A 19385-nucleotide genomic window follows, 5' to 3' on the forward strand; every position below is an offset into this window, starting at 1 on the left:
GTGATAGGCTACGTAAATATTAACATAGCCTATCACTGTAGGGTGAAAAAACCCAGCATACGCAAATGGCGGTAGTTGCCACCATTTGTGTACACTGGGTTTTTTTCCCCCTGCTGTGATAAGCTACGTAAATACTTACATAGCCTATCACGGCGGGGGAGGGGGACTTAGCGTACGCAAATGGCAGTAGCCGCCACCATTTGCGTACGCTGGGTTCCCCCCCCCCGCCATGATAGGCTACGTCAATACTTACGTAGCCTATCACAGCATACACAGGGATGCAAATGGCATCCCTGTGTTAGCCGTGATAGGCTACATAAGTATTGACATAGCCTATCATGGCTATGAAGAGGAGGAAGCGAGTGGCGGCTGCAGGACGGCTGCCATTCGCAAAGCAGCGTGGATGGGAGCAGGTAAGTGCTCCGTTTTGCGTGCCTTTCGTGGGCCGGGGGCGGCAGGGACTTCTTCCCACGCACATTTCGTAGGTTTGGGGGGGGGGCTTTGTTCCGCGACGCACTTCGGTGGTCCGAATGCACTGGCATTCGCCCTCACTGAGATCTGTCGTGGAATTCTCTGACATCCCTAGGCTGGCAGCACCGCAGACTCCACATGGAGCAGAGCCAGCCAGGGAGAATTCCGGGGGGAGGGAGGGATCACCTGCCCCCCCCCATGGACCCCTTCAGCGGACTGGTGTGTTTCATACACCCCTAGTTAGGGCCCTGCCCTCCCAGCCCAGGTGGAAAGAGCCAGGCAGAGAAACAGGGTCCAGGTCCTGCAGGGCTCACAGGCAGCTGTGGTCTCTGGCCCCTTCAGCGGCAAGAGAGCCTTTATAGCTGCTGCCAGGTTGGGTCTCTGCCCTCCCAGGCCAGGTAGAATGAGCCAGGCAGAGAAACAGGGCCTGAGTCCCACAGGACTCACAGTAATGTATGAAATCAGAGTATTCTACGAAAGCACTGCATGAAGGAAGGAGTAGTCATCCAATCTCTTTGTGTGTGTGTAATTCTGAAGAGAGCTTGCAAGTTTTAGTTTTCTCTTCCCTCATGGAGGCCTGTGTAAGGGCATTCCCTCTTGGAGCTGAGAAAGTGTGCCAGGCAGCACTTCAGAAGTATTTTCTCAGGTATTTAGTAATAAAGAACCGTGTTGTGAAGATACCCAAGGCATTTGTGTCTTGCCTGGAGCGCTAATCCTTGGCGTGGACTGCAAGCCAAGTAGGAAAGTTCACCCCCAGCCCAGCCCAGCCCAGCCCAGCCCAGCCCAGCCCAGCCCAGCCCAGCCCAGCCCCCATTAATGTATTCATCATGTAAAGCAAAGGGATCGAGGGAAATGTTCCTGTGAGACACCTTCGGAGAGCTTCTGCCCTGAAAGGCAGCCAAGCAAATGTTTACATAAATAAATAATAACTGAGGGTTTCAGTTGCAGAAGGAAAGACATTGTCTGGGCGCCACGCTCTAGATCTCCACACTGACAAGCAACATAGATGTAGACCTAGTATACATATTTCTCTGAAGCCAGGTCTACCTGTATAAGCTACCTACATCTGTACTCCTGATGCCCAGGACCGGTGCATCCCCAGTCATCAGATCTGTTGGAAGCAGTAGACCAGATCTCTTTCTAAAGGGCATTTTTAAAATGTGCCCTTCCTGGGAAAATATGGGCAGTTTCAAAGCATCAGTTGTACATCTCAGCATTCGAGTATGAAAACTGTGTTATGATAGCTGAGGTAAAAAGCTGAGGTAAAAAGTGACGGATAGCAAAATGGAAAGTAAAGTGAGCAGTCAGGCTCCTCTAGAACCCTAAAACCTCATCCAGTGAATCAATTTCTTCTCCTCCTGCCAAAAACACTAGACTTACTGCTCCACTTGGTAGGGTATTCGTGTGTTTTCCAAGATGATGTAAATGATTTTAGAAGAAGGGGAGCCTTTTCCTGAGCAATTCTATGAAGGTGTTGATGCTATTCTTAAGACTGGAGGACTTTATTTGTTAATCCCCCCATCTCTCCTCCTCCTCCTCCTCCTCCTCCTCCTCCTCCTCCTCCTCCTCTTCCTCTTCCTCCTCTTCTCCTTCTCCTTCTCCTTCTCCTTCTCCTTCTCCTTCTCCTTCTCCTTCTTCCAAATTCCCAGGATGTTCCACCACTCAATGTGGCATCTACAACATCATGGAAAGTGACTCTAAGCAAAAATAAGCATCAGCAAGTGCCATCCTGGAATAGAACACGCGCTCCAACTTCAGAGCTGAGATACTGCACTAAAAGAAGGAGAGGCTGGTGGGCAGAGGCATCAGTAGCGATGGAGACTGACAGCTTCGAGTGCCAGTTCAGAAGCAGGACTGTGTCATGTCATCGCCTGCCATCAAAAACACCTGTTCACTCCAGCAGCTTTTCAGTTCAACCGTGGGAACCCTCTTCACAAACGACAAGCATCTCTGTGTGTGTTGTGTGTAGGGATGTTAAAGAAATCCGCGCCGGATTCAAATGAGGCCAGATTTTTTTGAATCCATGGTGGATCGGCTGCACTTACCTCCTCTCCTGGAGGATTCCCTGTTGGACAGCACGGCTGCTTGTTGCAACAGAAGGCGTTGGCCTCCATGCCGATCACCATTTCTTGTAAAAAAAAACAGTGGCGATCAGCAGGATGTCCTCATAGATGTATATGCAAAATAGAGATGTGAATCTTGCATATAAGCCTATGGACACATAGACGTAGATGCAAGATTCATGGCTTACTTTTGCATATAAGTCTCTGGGGACATCCTGCCGATCACCATTAAAAAAAAACAAAGGTGATCGGCACAGAGGTGAAGGACTCCAGTTGATTCAGTTAAGCAGCCCTCAACTCTGCAGAATCCTTACAGAGTGGAGTCACTCCACGACGATTCTGGGTGGGGGGGAGGAATGGATTTCCTCCCCCTCTCACGGATTCCCCACCAGGATGGAAAATGGGGAATCTGCACATCCCTAGTTGTGTGAGAACCATACGCAGTAGGGATTTCCATCACCCGAGCTGATTCAGGCCCCTTCAGACCATTTCCAGTGCTTCCAGAGGAAAAGTGGGATACCCTATGAAATGACCAGTAGGGATGCCGCCAGAGTGTGTGGGTTTGTGTGGAATCTGATGGAGCCCCACTCATCCACCCTTCCGGATCCCACTTGCCAAACTGTGGGGCACTCACGGACCCCCTTGGCAAGTGTCCCATTGTAGCAGCCATATCGGGGGTCAGACTAAGTAGCCTCATGCAGTCTCATGCTTCATGTTCTTGCTGAGCTCTTGCCCTATGAAATATATGTTTGTAAGCTGATGAGACACAGGAATTTCTTATCTTGTCAACAAAGGCTAAGGTCATAGAATTGTATATCTTGTTCTCTGCTGTTCTCTTCTGTTCTCTGCTTATCATGGCTACCCTATAACCCATTTCTTGTATTATAAATAATTGTGCTAGGAGAAGAAATGTTGAGAACTGCAACCCCACACGGGAGGGAGAGGAGGAGCTGTTTCCTACGTGTCACAATATCTATAAAAACAATGTGCTGATGTAAATTGGGGCTTTTGGCTCTTTGGAAATGATTCCAGCCTTAAGCCCGCGCGTTAAATAAACTCTTTTTCCTTCACTCAGTGGTCTCTCTGACTCTGAGTTCTGCAACACCATGGCTCAGCAAGTGCCCGGCAGCTGCCCCATCCTCCTAGCTAGCCACCATTGTGCATGGGCTCCTGAGAGGTCATATAAATGGGCCCCTTATGGCCACCAATTGTGCCACATTCCCTACACAGAAGCGTCCCAGCTGCCATTGTTGCACACAATGACAGCTCACTAGCAGGATGGCCGACCCCAGAGATAGGGATGTTTTTGGCACCCAACTGAGCACAAGAGGCCGGGGGAATCCCCATGCCAGCCCCACGCCCCACTCGCCAAACTCCAGAACACTGGCGGAACAACCAACGAGTGCTGTGGAGGTTGGCAAGCAGTTGTGAACAGATGGGACCAGGCAGGAGGAAGAGGAGGTGGTAACCCATGCACTAGCTGTCTCTTGCTCACTACCCTGCCGGACACTCCCCCCACTCCCCCGGGACCATTCAGCGAGCACCAGCCATTTTGCCAACTTGTTTTTGTGTTGTTTTTACTATGAGAAAAGGAGCTAAAAGACACTGGGCATATGTAAATGTGTGCATTGTATAAGCTCCTTTTTATTTATTTATTTATTTATTGCATTTATACCCCACCTTTGTTCCTCTTGCAAGGAACCCAAGGCGGCTTACATTATCCTCCTCCTCTCCATTTTATCCTCACAACAACAACCCTGTGAGGTGGGTTGGGCTGAGAGTCTGTGACTGGCCCAAAGTCACCCAGTGAGCTTCCATGGCTGAGTGGGGACTAGAACCTGGATCTCCCAGCTCCTAGTCCAACACTCTTGCCACTACACCACACTGGCTCTTTTTTTTCATAAAGATGGTCAGCAAGATGGCGGGCACTCAACTGATGAGCCTGGAGTTTGTGTAGGTGAGCTCCTGGGGGCTTGAGTGCAGGTCCGGGAGGGGGCGCAAGCAGGGTGGGGCTTAAGCAGGCTCCTGGAGGTATGGGTGGGTTCCCAAATCCCTACCTATAGCTTTGTCAGACACCCGCTCAGCTGTGACAATGCAGCAGCACAGCGAGCACACAAGAAAGCTGGATGCAGGTGAGTCTTTCCACTCCTATTGACCAGAACTGAAGCGGCACCTGGATGAAGCTTCATCCTGATTCAGGCTTTGGAGATGCAGACATTCTTCTCCAAGTGCCTTTTTCTGGCTTACCTCTAAAACACTGATGGGGAGGGAGGGAGGCAATGCAGCAGAGTGAGTGATGCATCCATCTTCTAGTCCTACAGAAGGTTTCATCAGGGGCGCTCCTGTAACTTTGCATGAAGGATGTGCCCCTTTTGAGTTATAATAAAATCATCTCTGCTCTTCCACTCAGTTGCCATATGTAGCGAGCATGTAGGGAGTAGCATGGGAGTGGAGTGACTTCTGAGAGCAAACTTCTGGGAGCAAACAGAGCAAACTTCTGGGTTTGCTTGTTTCCTCCCCCTGGCTTCGACTGAGAATCATTTCCTGTCTCCTTTTGAAATCTTAACTCAATTCAGATCTCACATGTATTCTTCTACACTGAAAAAGCTTCCTCTACCCCCACTGTGGTTTTTATAACCATTTGTATAAAAACGGCATACATCATAGAGGTGACCCTAGATGATAGAACTCAAATATGTCAGAAGGATAGGTGCAGGGGCCAGAGGGATTTGATGAATTAAAAACTGTTTGAGGCTTTTATTGTTTTCTGCTGAATTGACACTGAAATCACAGAAAGTGTAACAAGATATATGTTAATGACAGACGTGGAGCACACAATGGCTGTGGAGCAGACAATAATCAGAAGGACTGAATTTTGTGCATTTTTCAAGCAAGCACTTCAGTGCTACAACCTCCCATTCCCCAGACACAACAAGAATTATTTAGCATACCTCCTGTTGGAAAGGAGGACAAGAAAGTGCACTGAAAACTGGAACATTGCTGCAAAATCTTACTTCCACATCCTTGTTCCAAAACACTCCCAAAACACAAAACAGAGAAGGGAAAGACAGATCCTTTAATATTTTCTTGTGGTTAATTGATCCCTGCTGTTCAGTTCAGGCCTTAATACCATAATGTAGCATTTAGGGAAGAAGATACATCCCAGTAAGCCAGCACTGGAAAACAAAATGGAGAAGATTTCCACAGCCACCATGTCTTTTCCTCTTGTGCTCAAGTATGTTGGGACAAAGGATACCCACACACTGCAAAACACCAACATGCTGAATGTAATAAACTTGGCTTCATTGAAACTGTCCGGTAACTTGCGGGCTTGGAAGGCCACAATGAAGCTGATAATGGCCAAGAAACCCATGTAGCCCAAGACACAGTAAAACATGGTGGCGGAACCTTCGTTACATTGCACAATGATTTCTTCAGTGACAGGGTACATATCTAAATCGGGGAACAGTGGAGAGGTTGCCAGCCACAGAGTACAAAGACTTGCTTGAATTAAGGAGCATGGGAGGACAATGTAATGTGCCAGTCTTTTCCCCACCCATTTCTTTAGCCTAGATCCAGGCTTGGTGGCTCTAAAAGCAAGAGAAACTATAGCAGTTTTTGACAAAATGCAAGGAACAGCCACTGAGAAGATAATGCCAAAAGTCAGTTGTCGGAGAAGGCAAGTCACTTTCCCAGGTTGGCCGAGGAAGAGCAAAGAGGAGAGGAAGCAGAGCATGAGGGAGATGAGGAAAATGCACGTGAGGTCCCAGTTGTTGGCTTTGACTATTGGGGTGTCTTTGTGCTTAATAAAAATTCCAAGCACCAGGGCTGTGATTAGTGTGAAGGAAACAGCCACTGAGGCGAAACTGATCCCTAACGGTTCCTCGTAGGTCAGAAAGGTTATAACTCTGGGAATGCAGTCATCTCTATCATTGCTTGGATACTGATCTTCGGGGCAATTCAAACAATCTGTCATGTCTGAAAAAAAAAAAAAGAGAAAGGAGTCCCATTTCAGTGTCAATTTATCTGAAAGAACAAACACTGTTTGATGAGAAAGTTGAAGTCCTACATTACCTACCAGTCTGGTTGGAAATCTTCCCTTCTGGGCATGGATCACAATCATAGCAGCAAAACTTTTCCCCTTCCTTCATTTTCTTCTGCTTACCAGTGTGGCAGTATTCATTACAGACAGAAACAGGGATCGCCTATCCATATGTAGAAAATATATTTAGGATCATATATATTCATACATTTAATAATCCATTTGAAGATCTGATGCGGTATCATTTCCTATTAAAAACACATATTGCAAGCTAGTGGGGTGTGTGTGTGTGTATATGTGTGTGTGTGTGAGTGTATTACCCAGATCCCAGACTTGACCTAGTTTAACTATGAACCATGGTTCTTGGGCATGATTTCATTATTCATATATCAAAACATATAATATAATTCTGAATAATAATATAATTCTGAATGGATATAGGGAGAGTTCAGCATAACATCTGGTTTTAGAAAGTACTGACTTGCTTCTAGAGATGATGACCCAAGGTCAGGCAGAACATTGGATATTTGGCACCCTCATTACCCATTTGGAAAAGAGATATTCGGCATAGTGTACCCTGAATCCATACCTGGTTAAAATGTCTGTGCCATGAAATCATATCCTCCTTAATGATGAATTCCTTTCCTTCAGGATCATTGGGATCCACCCTTCCAATTTTCACTCTCTGGAAGGAGTTATTAGCAAATGTGACCATGTTCATGATGTCAAATCCACCTCCCATTACCCTGTTATCATTGAAGGACACCATTTCATTTGCTGAATTGTTAAACGAAATGCAGTGAAGAAATGTGTGGAGCTTGTTGAAAGAGAAAAAGACAGAGAGATTATATAAGATGTTGGAGATTGCAGACTGAAATTGTTTGAGGCTCCCATTATATGAGAGAATGTTATACCAGCAAATCTCTGTCAGTTAAAAAGGTGTAAAAACCTTTCACCAGTTTTTGAGAAGGAAAACATGCATTTCTCCTCACCTTCCGCTAGTCTTGTCATTGAAATATGACATGGTGATGTAGACATTACCTGCCAAGGCTGCAGAGACTGAAGATCAATGCTTCTACCTCTCACCATTGCCCAGTGCCTGGCTTTAGACAAGGACATGGCATGCAAAGTGTGAGCTAAAGCATAGACAGCATTATAGATTGCGTAGCTGTGGCCAGTCGTGTGCATTTCAAATAGACCTGCAGGGAGACTCTCCAGCTTCTCCTCTCCGGTACATAGTTCATCGAATTCCATTGCCACTCTGGGATCTGGAAAAAAGCAGTCAAATGCTTGCTCCCAGAATTCTTTCAGAAAATCATCTTTTTGGGTCCAGTCAGGTTTGATGATCTGAAGAAATTCCTTGAACCCTGGAAGATCTGTTGAGTGAATTGCTAAGGAAATGGCACCTTGGAATTGCTGAAAACCCCAATTTCTCTCAAGCCCTGTTGATACGAAATCAGTCTGGCTTGTCATAATCCACATCTTTGCATATGATGTGCTTTCTCTTTTTTCAGGATCTCATAGAAATATGGTTGTTCTCAGCCATGTAATGGTCAACGAGTCTCCATACAAGATAAATGTACTGGCCTTATCATCTGTGAAAGCTATATAGATTTTAAAGAGTAAATCATGCATTTCATTCCACTCATCCAGACGGGCTTGTTGTGTGATTCTTCTTGTGAAGGCTGAGCATATTCCATTCTGGGAAAGCAAGGGCTCCAGGGTCTTCAAGAAATGTTCTCCACTATCATCATCTACCACAAGGAGTCCCACCCATGTCCATCGAAAATGCTGAAGTAACCGGATAATTCCCATATACTGATCGGCGTCATTGGGGACCATGTGGTAAAAGGGAGAGACCCGAGTTGTGTCGCTCTCTTCTGAGGCAAAGGAGCCATAAGTGAACTAAAAAGCACAGAGAATGTACAAATAAGTTTCTAGCAGACTCTTCATGCATTTTCGTGCTTAGACAACATATATTTCTCAAGCTGTAAGATTGGTGAGAGCTTGTCAGGAGCTTCTTTTGCTTCTCTTTCTCATATTATGGGAATATGCTGCAATTTCCAGTATTATTTATTCTTTCATCCATATCTCTCCCTTCTCTGAAACACAAAATCCTGCACGAAATGAGGAGAGGGGAATTTCCCCACACCCGTATTCACATTCTCCTACCTGTGGAATCTTGTAGAGGCTTAAGATGTCTGCCATACGGAAGGAGGTGTCAGAGCCCAGTCCCCCAACAATGCCTAGTAAGGTTTTCTGGGCCTCACAGTGGTAACTGGGGATAAATCGACATGTTTTAAAGAGCAGGTCCAATGTGGACCGATAGGTCATCATCAGATCATAGTAGCTATCATAGAGGTGGAATCCGAGAGTGATATTGGGCAAGATCCTGGGATCCTCATTGATCTGTTTTATGGCAAACACGAAGGCAAGGATATGCTGGTAGAAACTGGTTGCAACCCTGGCAATTGAGATCGTATATTATTTTAGGAAAATAGATGTAAGCTACCATGCTACAATCCTAGTCATTTCTGTCACTTAGTGGTTTAGATGGAAGAATAACCATTTCTTTGTTGGAGTTGTTTCTGATCTAATCAACACCTTCTCCACAAATGTAACTGACGGTGCATGAGAAGATCAGGATTTTTTCTCCGCACAGTATCGCTGACATATTGTGTTATCTCTTGTGTTGGGGTGATAATCAAATTCCTTCTGACCTGAGGGTCTACATATATACTCCCCTCGTGTCCTCTGTCTTGCTGGTCTTTTGTGGATCACATTGTAACTGGACCCCTTTTTGCAGAATATCAGCCTAAAGAAATATGTCTGAGATTCATAGGTCTATGTTTTCTTTGCCAGATCAAAGCCCAGGCATTTTTATTTTTCTAATATGTTCTGTCTGTTTATTATGTTTGTTTATATATTTGGCTTTTACAATACTGTTGTTGTTCTATTGTTTTATCATATTTTATGTGACAGAATTACCATACTTTTGTAAACTGCAAGATATCTGGAAGGATGAAGGGTGACAGAAATGCTGTTGTTGTTTGTTTTTAAAAAAAGAATATACAGATATAGTAAAAGTTATTTTCTTCATTTGTCCCGCCTTAGCATTTATCACTTAGGTGACCACTGAATACACTGTATTGATTTCCATCTTGCCCATTAAAGCTCATACCACTATATGTTCTTTATATCTTTCAGGTAAGAGAAATCTGCAATGGATTCAAATGATGTTGGATTTCTGTAGATCTGACCTGTGGATACTGCAGCAGATTGACTTTTTCGGAGTCATGCAAATTCTGCAGACATGCGGACCTTTTGTTTTAGCTTTGGGAGGATGTGTATAAATACACAATTGTGCTCATATGCATTAGTGCTAATACACAGTTGTGTAAGTGGGACAAAATGCACATACATCCCTAAAAATCAGATTCTGTCAGTTAGCAGACGATGGAATGAAAGTTGTCTGAGAATTCATGAAACACAGACATAGCAGATTCAACAACAGCCATGTATCCCTAGTGGCAGAAGAGACAGTCAATGCAATCTAGCAGTTGAAGTGTTGGACTGGAGTCGAGAGATGTGGGTTCTAGTCCCCACTCGGACATGATGCTCAGTGGTTGACTTTGGGTCAGTCACTGATTCTCAGCGTAACCTACCTCATTCTGTTGCTTTGTGGATAAAAGGGAAGGGCAGGGGGTCATGTAAGCCACCATGGGTTCATTGCAGGAAAAAACGGTGGGATGTAAATGTAAGAACAAAAACTAAAGAATAAGATAATGTGTTAGTTTCCCAAAACAGCTACAGACAATGTGGAAATCTGCCTCTCGGTTCTTATTCCTCCCCTAAACTTTCCGTACTGAACTTCCTCGCAGACTGAACTCATGCCCCAGGCTCATGACTGTGGCATAATCAGGAACCGGTGATTTGGCAAACATTACACTCTAATGCATAAACCAGCACCGCTATCTGATGTGCATGAAAAAGCATTTGCTTGTGTTATTTGTATCAGCAGATTTCATCCATTTCTGTATGTTTTCTGAAATCTGATGATGACTTTTGAAGCATTTAATGTTTGTGAACCACCCACAGGGCCTGTGAACTGGCTATTGGGCAAGATAGAAAAAAATGCATAAATACATATTTACTGTAACCTCTGAAGAATGCAGGAAACTCAAAATGGGAATTGAGATGGAGGAGTGTCCCTGGATTTGACCAATACTCTGTCAATTTTCTTGGAGCATCCACTTTCTCACATAAATCACTTTTCTGGCCTGATGCTCAGAAGATACAGAGGAGGAAAAACAAAAATACAACCAAACACCTTACTGTGGAACTCCAAACATCTTCTGTGAAGGGTCATCCTTGAATGTAAGTTCATAGAAAATATAACAGATATGAGAAGTAACCCCACCAAAGATGATTTCGCCTGGCTGATACCACTCATGAGGAACAGGGACCAGACTATCCACAAGACACCTTTTACGATCTACTTTGAACATACTGGGAGGCAGTAGAAGCAGGATCACCACTAGCCGGAACATCTTCATGTCAAAGCTCCACTTTATCCATGCTCCGCTGTATCGATAAACAGGAACTCCCTGTTCAGCTTCAGTGGGGGTGAGGGGTGCCTGACTCTGTTAATGCACCACTTAAAGAGAAATTTCTTACCCTTACTTTTCGCTTTTGTAGCATTACAAGTGCCCAGCATAGTAGCTTAGATTGTCAACACTCACATTTCCATTCAGCCTGAACATACTTAAAAAAGGTGGGCAGGCGGGGGGGGGGGGAGTTCTGGCTTCCTCCTGCCCCTACTCCCAGATCTCAGTGGCACATGGGTTGCATTTATTACCACTTGCAAGCTTGCTTGTTGACTGTTTTCCAGGGCCTGCTCAAAAGCCCTCATTTGCCAGGTTAACCAATTATAATGATTTGTATAATTACAGAAGGAAATGACCACTTCAGGCCTTGGCACCTCAGTGGTACTAATAAATAGGTCTATAGAGAAATAGTGACTTGACCCCCCCCCAAAAAAGAGTGATTTTCCCAATAATTTGAACATTATTCTCTCTCTCTCTCTCTCTCTCCCCCTTTTTATTGTGATACTTTCTGTTCACTATTTATCACTCACACCCCCTCCTGTGCTCTTCCCAAATCTTTCTTCTCTGAAAAATCCTACTCTCCTTCAGAATTACCTGACAAAAATGTTTGCTCAGAATCTTCTCAGAGACAAAAAAGGATGTGCTTCTGGCATCCTGCAAAGGGGGAGGGGGTGTTAAAACACTATTCCTCCACATTCACATCCAGATCCCTTTATTAACATGTAGTTCTCACCTTCTGTGTCCCATTTGATTATGGAAGGAATTGCAATCCAGTACATTCCCTCTGCAATGTGGGGCCTGACCTGGGAAACACACGCGCGCGCGTGCACACACATACACACACACACACGTGTGTGTGTGTGTGTGTGTGTATATATATATATATATATGTATATATATATATACACACACATTCATTCAGCGCAGGTGGGGAGGTTCCACTGGTAACTGGGGGAAGGTCTGAATGCTGCTGGACCTTTTTTTAAATGATCCTTCCTCAGTCTCCCCATGGTTTTTGGTCTATTTTTAAAAAAATACTTTTAATTCTATTTTTATCTCTATACATGAAATAAACAGAACCAACAACCTAATCAGTATCTACAGTTTCCCAACAATACAGTATTCTTAAGAGGACATAGCAATAACCAGCTTAGGCTGGTATACCAACTACGCCCTTATCTGGACAGAGATAGCCTAGCTACAGTTATCCATGCTCTGATTACTTCTCGTCTGGATTACTGCAATGCGTTATACGTGGGGCTGCCTTTGAAAACGGTCCGGAAACTTCAGCTGGTCCAAAATAGGGCAGCAAGATTGTTAACAGGGACTGGCCTGCGAGCTCCTATTACGCCAGTACTTTTCCAGCTGCACTGGCTGCCAGTCCATTTCCAGGCCCGATTCAAAGTGCTGGTGTTAACATTCAAAGCCCTTAACGGCTTGGGGCCAGGTTACCTGAAGGATCGCCCCCTCCCATATGTGCCTGCCCGGACCTTAAGATCATCATCAGCAGCCCTTCTCCGTGAGCCCCTGCCAAAGGAAGTGAGGCGGGTGGCTACTAGGAGGAGGGCTTTTTCTGTTGTGGCACCCCGGCTTTGGAATGAGCTCCCTAGTGAGGTTTGCCTGGCGCCTACATTGTACTCCTTTAGGCGCCAGGTGAAGACCTTTTTATTTTCCCAGGCATTTTAGCTTTCTAAATTTTTATCTTTGCTGTTTTAAATCTGTATTTTAAACTCCTGCACTGCTGCTAGGTTTTATTGTGGTTGTATTGTTATATTGTGGTTTTAATGTTCTATATATTTTAAATTGTTTTATTGTGTGTTGTTTGGTTTTAGTTTTTGTGAACCGCCCAGAGAGCTTCGGTTATTGGGCGGTCTAGAAATGAAATAAATAAATAAATAAATAAATAACGGAAAAGAGAGAAAAAAAGAAAAAAAAGGAAGAAAAAAAGAAAACAGAAGGAGAAGGAAGCAAGCTATACCTATACCACTGGCAATATCACAATTCAGTACAGCATAGATAATCAACCGGACATTCCAATATCATATCATCAGTCTTAAAGCAAGGAAGTTGGCCTACAATTCATTTCCAATAACCATATATTGCCCTTCAGTTGACATATAATAGTAGAGCTTAACAATTTAACCAGCTTAAAATATTACTAACCAGTCTCATAATAATGATAATAATAACAATAATAATAGAAAGGAAATTAGAAAGGATAAATAATATCAAATCACTAATAAATTTTATGTTGTATAAATTTTATACTAGATATACACATGAGTGCTTACTTTTCTATACACCCTCAAACAGTAAATTTTAGGGATGGACGAAAGTCCCTTACCTGGTCCCACAGCTTTTTTCGGGGGGGGGATGCGCTCCGTTTCTCCCCCCAAAATTCTTGGCGGGTGGGGAGGCGTCCCGCCCCTCCCCACTGAAATTCTGGCTGGGGGAGAGGCGCCCCATCCTTCCCCGCCAAAATTCTGGCCGGGGGGGAGCGCCCCACCTCTCCGGCCATGAAATAAAAAAGTAAAGGAAAAAAAAGGAAAAAAACGTGATAGGCTACGTAAAGATTTACATAGCCTATCACGGCTAGATTTTCAAAGTCAGCCGTGATAGGCTACGTAAATCTTTATGTAGCTTATCACAGGTGACTTTGGAAGAAAAAAAAGGGCATACGCAAATGGCGGCGCCTATGGGTGCCGCCATTTGCATTCCTTATTTGGGCACGGGTAGTCTACGTAAAGATTTACGTAGAATACAGCGAAAATAAGGGCAACGGAAATAGCCGAACCGCCGCTGAACCCGCCGGGACCCGCCGCTGCGAGGGACATTCGCACACGGTAACTCCCATCCCAGGGGGGGCAGGGGGTTGTCGGAGAACTTCCCCACCAATTTCAGGGGGCTGAATGCGTTGGCATTCGGCCTCCCGGAAATTCGTGGAGAAATTAGAGCTTAACAATTTAACCACCTTATAATATTACTAACCAGTCTCATAATAATGATAACAATAACAATAATAATAATAGAAAGGAAATTAGAAAGGATAAATAATAACAAATCACTAATAAATTTTATGTTGTTGTATAAATTTTATACTAGATATACACATGAGTGTGTACTTTTCTATACACCCTCAAACAGTAAATTTAAGTACAGTATATCATACCCATTTAAAGAGAAAGGATTTAAAGGAAAAGGATAAAAGGCACTCTGACTCTGGAGTAGGGGTGCACGAAAGTCAATTACCTGGTCTCGCAGCTTTTCGCGGTGGGGGGGAGGTGCTTCGCTGCTCTCCCCCCGAAGTTCAGCCTGGGGGGGGAGGCTTCCCACCTTGCCCGGCTGAAATTCAGGCCGGGGAGGAGGTGCCTCACCTCGCCCGGCCGCGAAATAAAAAGTTAAAAAAAACATGCCCCCATGATAGGCTACGTGACGATTAACGTAGCCTATCACGGCTAGATCTGCAAAGTCAGCTGTGATAGGCTACGTAAATCGTCACGTAGCCTATCACGGGTGCCTTTGAAAAAAAAAAAAAGCACGTACGCAAATGGCAGCCCCCATAGGGAGCCGCCATTTGCGTTCCTTATTTGGTCGCTGTAGTCTACATAAATCTTTAGTCTACATTAATCGTCACGTAGCCTATCACGGGGGCGTTTTTTTTTTCTTTTATTGGAATGGCAGCGGCGGCAGCCAGTCGAAAGACCGGCTGCTGCTCCCGCCCCTGACGAAGACCCGACAAACCGCCGGCTGCACCCGCCGCCGGAAGGGACATTTGGGAGAGGTAAGTCCCGTCCCGTGGGGGGTGCGGTGTGCAGGGGGGGGGTGCGGAGAATTTCTCCCCCAAACTTGTTGGGGGGCCGAACACATTGGCGCTCGGCCCCCCTAAGTTTCGGGGAGAAATTCTCCGCCATCCCTAGTAAACATTTACGTAGCCTATCACAGTGTTTTTTTAAAAATCTAGCCATGATAGGCTACATAAATCTTTACGTAGCCTATCATGCTTTTTTGCTTGTTGTTGTTTTTAACTGGAAATGGTGGCGGTGGCAGCTGGTCGGAAGACCGGCTGCTGCTGCTGCTGCCGCCGCAACGCCACCGGAGCCGCCACCGGAGCCGCCGCTGCCAGGAAGATCCACCCAAAGTAAGTCCCGTCTTGGGGGGCGGGGGACAGTCCATACCGCCACCAATTTTGGAGGGCCGAATGTGCTGGCATTCAGCCTCCCCGAGATCCGTGCCGGAATTCTCTGACATCCCTAGCCCAGATAGGGACATAGCTAGGGATGTCAGAGAATTCCATGCTGGATCTCAATGAGGCCAAATACCAGTGCATTCGGCCCCCTGAAATTCATCACGGAATGAAGCCCCCGCTCCCCCAACCCACGAAAGACACGCGGGACAAAGTCCCCACTGCCCCCACCCCATGAAAGGTGCATGAAACTAAGCACTTACCTGCTCCCATCTGCACTGCTTTGTGAATGGCGGCCATCCTGCGGCCACCATTCACTTCCTCCTCTTCAAGCCATGATAGGCTCTGTAAATACTTACGTAAGCTATTACAGCTAATGCAGGGACACCATTTGCATCCCTGCGGAGGCTGTGATAAGCTACGTAAGTATTTACATAGCCTATCATGGCGGCGGGGGGGGGGGGAAACCCCAGCATAAGGAAATGGTGGTGGCAACCGCCATTTGCGTACGCTGGGTTTTTTTCCCCCCTGCCGTGATTGGCTATGAAAGTATTTTTCATAGCCTATCGCCTCGGGGGGAAACATTTTTTTCCCCCTGCCATGATAGGCTACGTAAAATTACGTAGCCGATCACAGCAGGGGAGAAAAACCCCAGCATAGGCAAATGGTGGTAGCCGCCGCCATTTGCGTATGCTGGGTTTTTTCCCCCTGCTGTGATAGGCTACATACATATTTATGTAGCCTATCATGGCTCAATACAGGGATGCAAATGGCAGCAGCTACGACAGCCTCCATTTGCATCCCTGCAGGGCTGCCCAGTTGCCGGATGTACGGCTGCGGGTGGATGGAGCCGGATGGCGGCTCCACAGCTTGGCCGCCGAGTGGAGCCAGCCAGGCAGGATTCTGGGGGGAGGGATGGAGTCCCTCCCCCGCACCGTGGATGCCCCTCAGCGGAGCAAGGTTAGGGATTCGTACATCCCTAGACATAGCTGGGCCACCAACCAACGTCTATAGGAGGCATTCCATGCCACTGAGGCCACCTGAGCTTCAAGTGACAAAGATGGTTCCAGGAGGACCCCCAGGCTATGGACCTGCTCCTTCAGAGGGGGTGCAATCCCATCCCGAACACGCTGAACACACTCCATTTGGTCAGCAGAACCACCCACCAACAGCATCACAGTCTTGCCTTGACTGAGTTTCAGTTTATTAGCCCCCATCCAGACCATTGTCGCAGACAGGCACTGATTCAGCACATCCACAGCCTGACCTGAAGAAGATGAAAAGGAGAAATAGAGCTGCATGGTATCGGCATACTGATGACAACGCACTTCCAAACTCTGGATGACCTCTCTCAATGGTCTCATGTAGATGTTGAACACCATGGGCGACAACACTGACCCCTGTGGAATCCCATATTGGAGAATCCATGGGGCCGAGCAGTGTTCCCCAAGCACCACCTTCTGGAGGCGACCTTCCAAGCAGGAGTGAAACCACTGCAATGCCGTGCCTCCACTCCCCCCCAGAGAGCCATACCAGAAGGATACCATGGTCAATGGTATGGATAGCTGCTGAGAGATCAAGAAGAATCCACAGCGTCACACTCCCCCTGTCTTTCTTCCAACATAGGTCATCACACAGGGCGAGCAAGGTTGTTTCTGTGCCAAAACCAGGCCTGCACCCCGATTGAAATGGATCCAGACAATCGGTCTCATCCAAGAGTGCCTGGAGCTGGTTGGCAGCCACACACACAAGGACCTTGCCCAGGAGTGGAACATGTACAACCGGCCTATAATTATTAAGGTTTTCTGGGTCTTCGGAGGATTTCTTCAGGAATGGTCTCACCAGTGCCTGTGTAAGAGCAGTGAGATGAGAAGAGGATGAGATGTCTAGATAGCATCACTGATGCAATGAATATGGGCTTGAGCACACTCCAGGAGAGAGCGGAGGACAGGAAGGCCTGGCATGCTATGGTCCATGGGGTCACGAAGTGTCGGACATGACTTAACGACTGAACAACAACAACAACAACATGTCTTCTCAGTTATCAGTGCTGGCAAAGAATCTTGAAACAATTCAGGACTCAATCATTGCCCTTCAAGTGGCTGTGGACTTCATTAATATCACTGTTCAAAAGATGGAATTGAAGGTTAATGTTCTTGAAGAACATGTTACTGCTCATGAAACTTCTATGGAAGCTTCTCATAATATTTTGTCTGGTTTTACCATCTGATTTTGTTGCAGAAAGCAGAGTCAGAGAGACCACGGAGTGAAGGAAAAAGAGTTTTTCTTTATTAATGCGCGGGCTTTATGGCTGGAATCACTTCCAAAGCGCCAAAAGCCCTGATTTACATCAGCAGATTGTTTTTATAGATATTGTGACACATAGGAAACGGCTCCTCCTCTCCCTCCCGTGTGGGGTTGCAGTCCTCAACATTTCCTCTCTTAGCACCATTGTTTATATCCCAGGAAATGGGTTATAGGGCATGATAAGCAGAGAACAGCAGAGAACATGATATACAACTCTATGCTGAACTTAGCCTTGTTGACAAGATAAGAAATTCCTATGTCTCGTCAGCTTACAAACATATATTTAAGAGAGCAAGAGCTCAGCAAGGACATGAGGCATGAGGCTACTTAGTCTGACCCTCTACATTGCTATTACATTTCCCCCCTTAAATGCATAATTTCATTACAATTATAGCTTTTATGAAAAGCGAATGCTCATAATGGTCTGCAAAGCACAATACAAAACTTTTTATAACAGACATATCACTTAACCTCCTGTTGGGCTATTAGAGAGTAGAGGGCAGCAGTTTTACTAGCCGAGACATAAAACAGATTGGTTAAACAGAGCATAAGACAAGGAATGCAAAGGCATAACAGTATTCCTATGAACAACACTGGTAGAATTAGGATGAACAATGCTTTAAGCCAGCTAAAATTTGGGAGCCAAGAGGTTAACCAATCTAGCCAATTGTTTTGTCCCATTGTTATATCTGCCACTATATTATACAGATTATTGATCTGAACATCTACAGCATTACTGTTATCAGTCAAATTAAAACAACAAAGCGTCTGGTGTACTTCACAGCCTAAATGATGGAGGAGAAAAAGATAAAAAAAAAACCCTGTTTGCAGGTATATCTCTTGGCAAACAAAAACGTTCTACTCCCGTGATGTTAGCTAGGTGAAGCCAGTAATTATCAGTGAATCGCTGGGACAGACTTCCCCCTTCAGGGGCAGACCCCCCTTTAGTACACATTATTAAAAAAACACAACACAACACTACTACTACTACAACCTGCATGTTTTGTTTTCTTTGGGATCTGACCGTACGTCGGGTGGGTGGTCTCCAGGTAGGGGTGGACGAAAGTCCCTTACCTGTCGTCGAAGGACGTTCGCGGTGGGGGGGAGACGCTTCGCTGCTCCCCCCGCGAAGTTCAGGCCGGGGGGGGAGGCTTCCCGCCTCGCCCCGGCCGAAATTCAGGCCGGGGGGGAGGCTTCCCGCCTCGCCTGGCCGCGAACGCGAAAGTTTTTTTTTTTAAAAAAAAACACCCCCTGATAGGCTACGTGACGATTCACGTAGCCTATCACGGCTAGATCTGCAAAGTCAGCCATGATAGGCTACGTCAATCGTCACGTAGCCTATCACAGGTGACTTTAAAAAAAAAAAAGCATGTACGCTAATGGCGGCCCCCATAGGGAGCCGCCATTCGCGTTCCTTATTTAGTCGCTGTAGTCTACGTAAATGTTTACGTAGACTACAGCGACCAAATAAGGAACGGGAATGGCAGCTCCCTATGGGGGCCGCCATTATCCGTACGCGCTTTTTTTTTTTTTTAAAGTCACCCGTGATAGGCTACGTGACGATTGACGTAGCCTATCATGGCTGACTTTGCAAATCTAGCCGTGATAGGCTACGTGAATCGTCACGTAGCCTATCAGGGGGCATTTTTTTTTCTTTGATTGCAATGGCGGCGGCGGCAGCCGGTCGAAAGACCGGCTGCCGCTCCCGCCCC

At 45.9% G+C, this 19385-nt stretch overlaps 1 protein-coding gene across 1 annotated transcript; it reads right to left on the bottom strand.

Moving 5' to 3' along the window:
* Positions 1-5271: 5271 nt before the first annotated feature.
* On the bottom strand, positions 5272-15693 carry LOC146342892 (vomeronasal type-2 receptor 26-like). The gene is made up of 5 exons (XM_084808660.1): positions 15630-15693; positions 7618-8481; positions 7166-7261; positions 6613-6739; positions 5272-6512 (listed from the first exon to the last, which is right to left on the bottom strand). Exons 2-5 carry the CDS (start codon positions 8056-8058, stop codon positions 5611-5613), a joined length of 1566 nt encoding a protein of 521 aa, XP_084664786.1. The 5' UTR covers positions 8059-8481; positions 15630-15693; the 3' UTR covers positions 5272-5610.
* Between the last annotated feature and the right edge of the window lie 3692 nt (positions 15694-19385).

The sequence above is a fragment of the Heloderma suspectum genome, chromosome 6 (genome assembly GCF_057233095.1).
Source record: "Heloderma suspectum isolate Gila_16-S chromosome 6, 16-S_ref, whole genome shotgun sequence".
Classification (NCBI taxonomy): domain Eukaryota; kingdom Metazoa; phylum Chordata; class Lepidosauria; order Squamata; family Helodermatidae; genus Heloderma; species Heloderma suspectum.

What these genes read in the sequence shown, in the direction of transcription:
- LOC146342892 (XM_084808660.1), bottom strand. Translation starts at nt 8,058, where the DNA reads ATGTGGATTATGACAAGCCAGACTGATTTCGTATCAACAGGGCTTGAG. An exon ending in AGTCTCTGCAGCCTTGGCAG is followed by an intron (nt 7,262 to 7,617) that starts GTAATGTCTACA and finishes AACTCCTTCCAG; the next exon opens with AGAGTGAAAATTGGAAGGGT. An exon ending in GGCACAGACATTTTAACCAG is followed by an intron (nt 6,740 to 7,165) that starts GTATGGATTCAG and finishes ACATATGGATAG; the next exon opens with GCGATCCCTGTTTCTGTCTG.